Genomic DNA, 10,124 nt, shown 5'->3' with positions numbered 1-10,124 from the left:
GAACTGCGCATGCGTCACACGCACCGCGGGCGTAGGACCTCGTCGGGTCGCGACTCACCGCAGGGCGGGATATACTGCTGCCGGGAGGAGCTGCGGGTTTGGTGCGGGGGGGGGAGGGGCGGTTAGGGGGCAGCTGCCAGTGGACATGGCGGCGGGCCGCAGCGGGGTTGCGCTTGCCGTCTTTGGAGTGCTTAGTATTAGTACGGTCAGCGGCTCTGGGCCCGTGGCTGATAGGGAGACCGGCGGGGAGGCGGGCTGGACGGAGCCATGGGATGGTGCGGTTTTCCGGCCGCCCTCAGCGCTGGGCGAGGTCGGGGTGGCGCGCAGTCCAGGGACCCCGCGGCCAGGAAGGGAGGAGGCGGTGGACTTGCCGGTGCTGCTGTGGTGGAGTCCAGGCCTGTTCCCCCACTTCCCGGGCGACTCGGAGCGCATCGAGTGCGCGCGCGGTGCGTGCCTGGCGTCCCGGGACCGACGGGTGCGGGGGCACTCACGGACGCGCGCGCTGCTCTTTTACGGCACTGACTTTCGCGCATCTGAGGCGCCGCTGCCGCGCCTGGCACATCAGAGCTGGGCGCTCCTGCACGAGGAGTCGCCCCTCAACAACTTCGTGCTGAGCCACGGGCCCGGCATCCGCCTCTTCAATCTCACTGCCACCTTCAGCCGCCATTCGGACTATCCGCTGGCGCTGCAGTGGCTGCCCGGGACCGCCTACCTGCGCCGCGCGGCGCCTCCGCTACAGGAGCGCGCCGAGTGGCGCCGCCGCGGCTACGCGCCTTTGCTCTATCTGCAGTCCCACTGCGACGTGCCTGCGGACCGGGACCGCTACGTGCGCGAGCTGATGCGCTACATCCCGGTGGGTGGGACCGAGCCGGGCTGGGGCGGGGCTGGGGGTGGGGGCGAGGGGGCGCGTGCAGCTGAGGCCAGGACCCCTGGCGTCCGGGCAGACATGCAACACCCACTTGACCGCCGTACTCTATCCCGCTCAGGTGGACTCCTATGGGAAATGCCTGCAAAATCGGGAGCTGCCTACTCCGCGGTTACGGGACACAGCCACAGCCACCACCGAGGATCCAGAGCTTTTGGCCTTCTTGTCTCGCTATAAGTTCCACTTGGCCCTCGAAAATGCCATCTGTGATGACTACATGACAGAAAAACTGTGGCGCCCCATGCATCTCGGGGCTGTGCCTGTGTATCGCGGCTCTCCCTCTGTGAGGGACTGGATGCCCAACAATCACTCCATCATCCTCATTGATGACTTTGAGTCACCTCAGAAGCTGGCAGAATTTATTGACTTTCTGGACAAGAATGATGAGGAATACATGAAATACCTGGCATATAAGCAACCTGGGGGCATCACCAACCAGTTCCTTCTGGATAGTCTGAAGCATCGGGAGTGGGGAGTGAATGATCCTTTGCTGCCTAACTACCTCAATGGCTTTGAGTGTTTTGTCTGTGACCATGAACTGACTCGGCTGGAGGCCGAGAAAGCTCACGCAGCCTCTCCTGGGGATATCCCTGGCCCTGAACCTCATATTGCCCAGCCCTCACATATGGATTGCCCGGTGCCCACCCCTGGTTTTGGCAGTGTGGAAGAGATTCCTGAGAATGACAGGTAAGGATAGCTGAGGACCCTGTGGCCATCAAATCAAATGACTGATTGACTGACTTGCTTGCTGTGGGCAGTGAACTAGTATTAGATGCTTAGGGGATTGTTGTATAAGGAAATTATGACATGGACTTATTCTGCCTTTAAGGTGTCAAGAGTCTGGTTGGGGAGATAAGACAAACTGAAAAAGCTCAGTAAAAGATGCAAAATATCATTCAAGGTGACAACATGAAGATCAGCTTATGTGAACAGTGTTTGCAACAGGTCAAAAACGGCTTCAACCAGAGCAGAGGGGGCCTATTCAGATGAAGTGATGAGAGACAGAGTTGGGCAGATAAACTGGGGCCAGGCTATACATAGCCTGAATACCAGGCTCAGAAGTTAGACTCTCCTGAAAATCAACTCAGCTGTTTATTTAGCACCTTCTAAAGGGTGAGGGTGGGGATGAGCAATAGAAAGATGGGTATTTTGAGAGAGGTTTGTCTGCAGTAGGGTTTACATCTGTTAACCTGGCATAATTTTTTTTTAAGATTTTTAAAATTTATTTATTTGACAGAGATCACAAGTAGGCAGAGAGGCAGGCAGAGAGAGAGGAAGGGAAGCAGGCTCCCCACTGAACAGAGTCCGATGCGGGGCTCTGTCCCAGGACCCTGGGATCATGACCTGAGCCGAAGGCAGAGGCTTTAACCCATAACCTGGCATAATTATTAATAGCATCTCCTTTCACTCTTAAAAGTACCCTGGTTTGGGTGATAAATTACACATTTGCCCTAAACAAGAGAGAAGGACTGCTTTCAATAAATAATAATGAACAATGGTGGGCAGTGTGAATTAGAAAAGTGAGGAATCTTGTGCAGTAAGTGGCAGAAGGTGGTGCATTGGGAAACAAGGTCAGCATGGGAGGTGTGAAAATGTTGAAGCCACGTGCAGCAAACCCCATCTGTTTGGGGAGAGGTGATAAGAAGACTAAGCTTAAGAAAGCAAGACTGCTAGACTGGCCTGCAGAGACCGACTTGCACAGTAGAAGGCAGCAGAGGGCTGTTTATATACACTGCTGGCAAAGTTTGGTTCTGGGAATGGAACCTTCCATGAAGTAATTTGTATCTAGTATATGCTGAACATAATATGATTTACTAGAAGAAAAATATAAAACATTAAAAAAAAAGAAAATATGTTTTATCTAGACATTGGGCAGCACAGCACCTTCATTTTTATTATTAAAATAAAGGTGCAACTTAATAAGGTAACCGTCTAGAGGCTCCCTGACTTTTCTTACAGAGAAGCCTGGCCCTTGCCCTGCCTTCCTCTGAACTCCTTCCACATTTGGGAACCTGGAGTGGGCAAGTCAGGAAGTTTCACTCATTGTGGGTGGGCTGTGTGATAGATAACGTGTTTGCAGCTTACTGTCACCTGTACTACTACTAGATTTACTTCACATTTCATTCCCTTCAAAGCAGTGCCCTGTCCCAGGCAGAGATTACTGTATCCGTTTAAGATTCTTTGACCCATTCAGAGAAGGCAGGACCATAGCTGTGCAGAGGTTCCATAATCCAACTCCCATTTTGATATTTCAGCTGGAAGGAGATGTGGCTGCAAGATTATTGGCAAGGTCTGGACCAGGGGGAAGCTCTCACTGCCATGATCAACAACAATGAGACAAAGCAGATGAAATTTTGGGATTATCTACATGAGATCTTCATGAAAAGGAACCAGAATCTCTAATTATCCTTGCAAGAGCCTTTAACTTGGTAGAGTTAAGGAGACAGAAGTCCTTATTCTACTATCGGACATGAGGGGCATCTGCTGCACAACCTTAATGAACACTGTCTTATCATGAGTCCAAGGAATTCCATTTATAGCCACTGATATTTTATCCTAATGTTGTGTACCCACTGTCTCAGCTTGTGGTAATAGGGCCTGTCCTCAAGGAGAGGTGGAGGTCTCCAGTTCTTGGATTAGTGGGAAGCAAAAGCCTGAAACACCCACTTGTTTCAAAGTGCTGATTGAACAGAATTTTAAAAGAACTGCATCTTTTTCTAGCCATCTCATTCCCTCAAGTGTGATTGGAACAACACCTTGGTACTTGTCTAAGAATGAGGTAAGATGGGTCAGACTTAAGGTCTTAAAACTTCAATGCTATTCCTTAAAACTCTTCATTATTCAGTACTTTTCCTAATCTATCTTCCTCATCTCCTGCTTTATAAACTCTTATGTTGGTGGTGAAGCAAAACTCCTGGTGGGTTGTATTCTGGTTCTTAGAGTTGTATTTTTAATATCATTTACTTGTCCTCGATGTCAAACTTTTTATTTTAAATGGATTTTTCTTTCTTGGTTTTCCACAGTATCTGATGAAGATGCAGGAGCCTTGCCACCATCCCCACACTCATTCTCCCCTGCATTAAACTGGCTATAGACTTGACAGCTTTTTTTACTGCTGGTTTGCCTTTTTCTTTTTTTTTTTCTTAAGAGCGTATCATGAATTCCTTCTCATCTCATAAAGATTTGATGGCTACTATATGCCATGTCAATTTAATGAATTATCCTGCTCTATTTTAGGTTGCAGATAGAGACTAAGGCTGGAAATGATGACAGAGTATATATAAATATCATTCATACATATTTAAATGATTTTGAAATGTGCAAATCAAACTGCAGATTTTTATAGGTCTTTGTCTTTTCTGTCTGCCTAATGAACTCTTCTATTTTATTATTTTTATATGCTACCAAAGTCTCATTTTCCCCAAAGAGTCATGAAAATTATGTTGGAAAAAACAGCCCAGCAATATAGTTGTAGTCATTACCTCATATTATGTAGCATTTTTCACTTTATGTGGAATGAATATTCAAACATCATTCTATTACCAGTATCTGTCTGTACAACTTTGTAGTACTTACTGAGACTGCATTTTGATGGAGCCCACCTAAGGTCCTCTCCAGGGGAGGTGAGGCAAGAGATAGCCACAAGTGGCTGACTAAATAAAAAATTGTTAGGCAGATTTTGGGGTATAGCCAAATCCTTTTATTGCTATGGTTTGAATATAAAGCTTAATGGGCAGGGAGACCGTTAGGTTTTTCTGGGCCAGTGGAATAAGAAAGAATACTTTGGATCTTAGCACTACTCTGGTTGTATAATGTATTAATGAATTATCACTAGAGAAGTTCCATGGCCTATCAGTTTAACTGTTTGGGAATTAATGTGTGTATTTTTATATACACATATACACACTGATATACAACCAGAAGTGTGTGTGCATGCGTGTGTGTGTGTGTGTGTGTTTGTTAGATGCTTCTACAACTAGGGTCCCACCCTTAATATTGTGACATCTAAGAATGTGGCAGCTGTAATTGGGGTTGGATTTCACTGCCAGGGTGGTTCTTTTTCCATTTTATTTTTTAGTAAAAAATACCCTTCACAACAGCATGGAAAGTTTGCTTAACCTGTTTGAGCTTGTTCAGAAAAGAACGAGGGAAAGACAGACCTTTAAACATACTTACATTAAAATAGTAGCAACCCACAAAAGAAGTCAAATTCAGGACTCTGATTTCTGAATTTGCAATCTACTTAAATGCAGGTGCTGGTTTATAGTGCAAACTACATACTACTCAAGTGGAAACTAAGGTTAGGAATCAAGTTTCATGATGTGCAATAAAATGGGTAAGTGCCAAGTGTGTAACCATCCTTACCTCTCCTAATTAGACCAGTTCACACTGGCATTCCTTTAGCACTTTTATGTACAAAGTGGGCCAGTTGTTTATGAATTATTGTGGCTGGAGACTTACGCCTGCTTTGTGGACAGTGCTTCCCAGACTTTCTCCTTTAATCCTATCCCAATAGAAGTATTCATTAAAGACCACAGTAAACCAGGTGCTATGTTTCCGCAAGAGAAAGCAGAACCAATATGAAGAGAAAGCAAACAATGTGAATTTTCTCTGGTTTGGGCCCAGCTTGCTCTGTGAACAGCAACAGGCTCAAGATTATTGGTGGCAGAAGTATCTGACTCTAGGAATCAGTTTTATTTGTGCTGCTGGGGTGGCAGTGGAGTATGGGACTGATGCCTTTATTATTCCATATGTTGCAATTCTCTATTTTCTTATGTTTCATTTTGTATAATAAATGACTTCTTTTTAAACAGTGTCTTCTGCTTGGTTATATTTCTGGGCTGAGTATGATACACTTGGAGACTTGGAAAAACATGTCAAAACATTTGTTCATTTAACAAGTATTTACTGTCACTATTCTAGGCACTGGAGATTCAGTAAGACAGGGTCCCTTTCTCTCATGGTGCTTATTTTAAATGGGTGTTGCTGGTAAGCAAAGCTGTAAATAAATAAGTGAACAAGATAATTCAGACTGTGATATGTGCTATGAAAAAAATACAACAGCTTGGTATGGGGGGTGGCGGGCTCAGGGAAGGCCTTTCTGACAGGAACTGAGACTCAACAGAAGAAAAAGAACCAGTCTTGCAGAGATCAATGGGAATATTAAACATCTGTGATACATGATTTTAACTTTAGCAGTGATAAAATGATTTTTTAATTTTAGCACACTAAATTTTACACAACCAAATAAATATTGCTCCTCCGAAGTAGTCCTCATATGAACTAAAAGCTGTTCAAATTATGCTTCCATTACCAGAACCATTTCTTGAAGCTCATTTTTAAAGGCCTTGAGAATCCCTGGCACATCTTTGAGTTTTGTAAATAGCTTAAAGACACTTAGAACCAAGTCTGATGAAGGTAGGCATCACAACTGATGGGTCAAGTCTATTAATAGGAATGATATCACCAAATATCTTCACAGGATTGGAGAGAAGATTAGATGATAAATGCCAAAATGCTTAAACCCCACCCTACCCAATTAGATTATTACAATGGAGAGCAAAGGATATATAGTAAGATACAGAAGTAGTAGCAACTTTATTTTTATTTATTTATAAGTAGGCTCCACTCCCATCGTGGAGTCCAATGAAGGGCTTGAACTCACAACCCGCTGTCAAGACCTGAGCTGAGATCAAGAGCAGGACGTTTAACTGAGACACGCAGCTGTCCCAGTAATAGCAACCGTTTAAATGACCCTAATTTTTCTTTATGGTTTTGGGGTGGTTTTAAAGGTAGTAAAATCCAACAGTTCTTGAAGACTTGCCAAAACACAGAATCTGTCCAAACCAAACATCTTTAAGTCTCATATTTTGATTCGCTCCCATCCTCTGCCCTTGCTTATGTCAATCATACTCTAGTTCAGCCAGCTCCCACCATAAACGAGGGTCCTTTTTATCAGTTCCTTTACTAGATGTTCCCTGCTTAGTACCGCCCAGAGACTTCAGGGCCGCGAGCCCACAAAAGAGCGGTCTAGATCTGCGCACGAGCCCCAAAGACTCTCCTAACCTGCACACAGGTCTCGAACGACCGGTGTTGGATCCCAGCGCCCCGCCTACAGGGCCAAGAGACCAAACCGGCCTCCCCGCTTCCCGCAGGTTGCGCGCCTACGCTCGTCGAGCTCTTTGGGGTCACGCAGGGTCACGTACGGCGACAACGCAGAGCCTGCCGGGAGCTCGGTGCGCAATGGCGACGCCCAGCCTGCGGGGTCGCTTACCGCGGCTGGGAAACCCGCGGAAGCCTATACTGAAGCCCAACAAGCCCCTCATCCTAGCTAACCGTGTTGGGGAACGACGCCGGGACAAGGGCGGTGAGCAGTCGGAGCCAGGGAGGCTCCAGAGCGGAAGCCGGAGGGATGAACCGGACGGCTGGGTGGAAGGGCCTTAAGGTAAAAGGTTTCCTTGTGACTGACGGTGCTCTCGTTCTGCTCTTCCAGAGGCGACTTGTATCACAGAGATGTCGGTGATGATGGCGTGTTGGAAGCAGAATGAATTCCGCGACGAAGCGTGCAGAAAAGAGATCCAGGATTTTTTCGACTGTGCTTCTAGGGCTGAGGTGACATAAGGCTCTTAGGGTGCCCTCTTGGGAGGAGAATGGGGGCGGGGATACAAGTAATTGTTCTTGCCTCTTGCTAGGTGATAGGAAGACCTTCTCATTCTAAAAAGGCGAGGAAAGTTGTGGGAGCGATTTCACTCACGCTACAGTGGAAAAAGTTATATTTTGAAGGCATTGTGATCTTGAGCGATTTCTTTCACTGCTGTAGGCTTTAGCTATACCAGATTTAAAATGAGCTTAATATTAATACCCATCTTACAGAATGTTGTATTAAATGGAGAAATGAATGGGAAAATTTAAAATGCTACTCAAATAGATATTATTGTCTGAAATAGAGCTAAATATTGTGAAGGGCAGGTTGTTTGGATTTTAGCCTAAAATTAGTTGCTAGCTGGCATGGTAGCTCAGGTCATACTGTCATCTGTAGGTTCCAAGTCCCTTTTGAAAGGGGACTGGATAGATGACAGTTGTTCCAGGCTGATTAATATGTTAATGTGGATTGTGGCATCGTGAGAACTTTTGGGCTAGGTCAGGATAAACCCTAGAGCTGTTATTTTTGTTTTTGTTCTGTCTTTTCAGGGGGCCCGAAAGATGAGATCAATCCAGGATACAGGAGAATCTGGGAATTTACCCCCCATGAAACTCAATAAGTTGTTACAGAGATTTCCTAACAAATCTCATGTCAGTTGAAAATGGAGAAGCATTTTCTATGACTGGACTGTAGCTACTGAGAACTATGCAGAGGTGTTTTAGAGACGTTTGCACTGCCATGCTCTATTTGAAAGGTGAAAGGAGGCAAGACATCCTTTTCATCTTTTGTAATCATTGTCAGGGTGGAAGTTATGCTTTATCTTGAAATAAAATCCTCTGAAGAGAAGTTGGCCTTTGTTGTAGATTAGGTTTGTCCTCTATACTTGAACTCTGTATCCTTCCTGAGACTGAAAGTTCTTTGCTCCCTGATTTGCCCCAGCATCAGGACATACTTATTCTTGTTCTGCATTTGAAGTTTACACCATTTAGTATTCTTGCCTTTGGATGCAATAAGGGAGTTGAAGTCTGCCTATATGCAGAATTTTTTTTACCATCATCTATAAGTATTTCATAACTGCCTATTTCGTGCATAGCCCCTGGAAGATGCTCCCAGAATAATCAGAAGTTCACAAACTGGTGACCAAAGTTACTGCAGATGTATTTTATTTAGCCAACACAATTAAAAATTTCTTTTTAAATTAGAAGACCACCTTCAGAATAGGAAAAAATATCATTAAAAATCCACTTTGGAGCTTTCCATTAAAAAAAAAATCTGGCAGCACTGATTTCTTATTCCTGCATGGCAATAATCAAGTAGAGCTGATTATCATTTGTCTCTGTTCTCCAGGTACCTGGCATTGGCCTCTCCCAAATGGTGAAACTGAAACTTATTTGGCAATTATCTTCTTTGTTTATCACCTGTTCACTTCTCTCATTAAGTTATCTACCTAGTTGCTGAATGCATTAACTTCTGTGACCACTTGATATTAGAAACAATTGTATAGCATTTAATGCTATATTAAATATTGTATAGCATTTCAGGCATAACTAACTTAACTTTTCCTATATACATTAGAGGATTAAATAGACAAAGGGATCAGTGGGGTTTCTAAATCTCCAGTGGGATAATTAATCAGATAAAGAAAGGGTCTTGCCTCCGTGACCCCCACAGCTACCTCTTCCCATAGTCCTCATAGACTGTGGGTATAGCACTGGGCAGTTACCTGGTTCTGAGAGCTGAGGCTTTTAGCTGTAGGAAGAAGCTCGGTGCTTAGGCACTTTGGACTGGACTTAGGAGTTCTTAACTTAGGGTCAATAGATTCCCAGTAACAGGTCTGTGGACATGAATGGGAAAACAAATTTTATCTTTAGCCACAACTGAAATTTAGCATCTCAGGACTGAGGAAAACAAACCACAGTATCAACAGTTCTTATGTGAGATCATATTTTCATATAGTAGTTTGCAGATACCTTGGTATCATGCCCATCACTAGCTTCAAAATTATGGTAGTTATTACACTTGCTGCTGGATCGATCTTAATGTGTAAATAAAGAAGTATTACTGTGTTACAAATTTGTTTTATTATTTTTAAAATTGTATTTTGACATAATTGGTTTCCTTTTTAATTTTTATATTTTATTTTGTGCATTTACAATCTGAGAAGTGTTCCAGAGACTTCACCAGGCTGCCAAAGGGTCCGTAGCACACACAAAAAAAGGCTAAAAACATCTGAACTCAAAGGACCCATTCACAAAACACTACAACCATTTCCTGAAATCAAGTGCATTCTTTTCGCCTTGCTTCCCTGATGAGACCCTATAACAAGTCTAATGGAATGTAGGCTTCTGAACTACAACTCCCAGAAGGTGATGCGGACCCAGGGCCTATCCGGAGTTAAAACAATAACTCCACCCAATAGTTCTTGTGTTATCGCTTGACAGCCTACGATTCCCAGCATTCATGGCGGCTGTTTATTCCTTGGAGACAGTATGGATGCCGAGTTATTGCTGGGATCTGTAGTCATTTTATATACCTCTGGGGGTTGGGTTCCTCTTA

At 44.4% G+C, this 10,124-nt stretch overlaps 2 protein-coding genes across 3 annotated transcripts; both read left to right on the top strand.

Annotated features, from left to right (window-relative positions):
• The first annotated feature begins 24 nt into the window (after positions 1–24).
• On the top strand, positions 25–4,076 carry FUT11 (fucosyltransferase 11). Its single transcript, XM_080822538.1, has 4 exons — positions 25–853; positions 987–1,612; positions 3,181–3,704; positions 3,949–4,076. Exons 1-3 carry the CDS (start codon positions 146–148, stop codon positions 3,326–3,328), a joined length of 1,482 nt encoding a protein of 493 aa, XP_080678664.1. The 5' UTR covers positions 25–145; the 3' UTR covers positions 3,329–3,704; positions 3,949–4,076.
• A 3,039-nt stretch (positions 4,077–7,115) lies between these two features.
• On the top strand, positions 7,116–9,635 carry CHCHD1 (coiled-coil-helix-coiled-coil-helix domain containing 1). Of its 2 annotated transcripts, XR_013967909.1 has the most exons (4): positions 7,147–7,292; positions 7,419–7,537; positions 8,117–8,332; positions 8,916–9,635. XR_013967909.1 is itself a non-coding variant. In XM_080822546.1 (3 exons), the coding sequence occupies exons 1-3, from the start codon at positions 7,169–7,171 to the stop codon at positions 8,225–8,227; spliced, it is 354 nt and encodes a 117-aa protein (XP_080678672.1). In that variant the 5' UTR covers positions 7,116–7,168; the 3' UTR covers positions 8,228–8,414. The 2 variants fall into 2 exon arrangements, 1 of the variants encoding a protein (XP_080678672.1); XM_080822546.1 differs by lacking the exon at positions 8,916–9,635 and having other exon boundaries at positions 7,116–7,292; positions 8,117–8,414.
• Positions 9,636–10,124: the final 489 nt, after the last annotated feature.

The sequence above is a fragment of the Martes martes genome (genome assembly GCF_963455335.1).
Source record: "Martes martes genome assembly, chromosome: 14".
Lineage (NCBI taxonomy): Eukaryota > Metazoa > Chordata > Mammalia > Carnivora > Mustelidae > Martes > Martes martes.
This window is presented reverse-complemented; position numbering and strand designations above follow the sequence as displayed.

Coding starts and splice junctions, on each gene's coding strand:
- FUT11 (XM_080822538.1), top strand. CDS start 146: ATGGCGGCGGGCCGCAGCGGGGTTGCGCTTGCCGTCTTTGGAGTGCTT. Junction 854..986: donor AGCTGATGCGCTACATCCCG/GTGGGTGGGACC, acceptor TATCCCGCTCAG/GTGGACTCCTATGGGAAATG. Junction 1,613..3,180: donor GAGATTCCTGAGAATGACAG/GTAAGGATAGCT, acceptor TTGATATTTCAG/CTGGAAGGAGATGTGGCTGC.
- CHCHD1 (XM_080822546.1), top strand. CDS start 7,169: ATGGCGACGCCCAGCCTGCGGGGTCGCTTACCGCGGCTGGGAAACCCG. Junction 7,293..7,418: donor ACGACGCCGGGACAAGGGCG/GTGAGCAGTCGG, acceptor CTGCTCTTCCAG/AGGCGACTTGTATCACAGAG. Junction 7,538..8,116: donor ACTGTGCTTCTAGGGCTGAG/GTGACATAAGGC, acceptor CTGTCTTTTCAG/GGGGCCCGAAAGATGAGATC.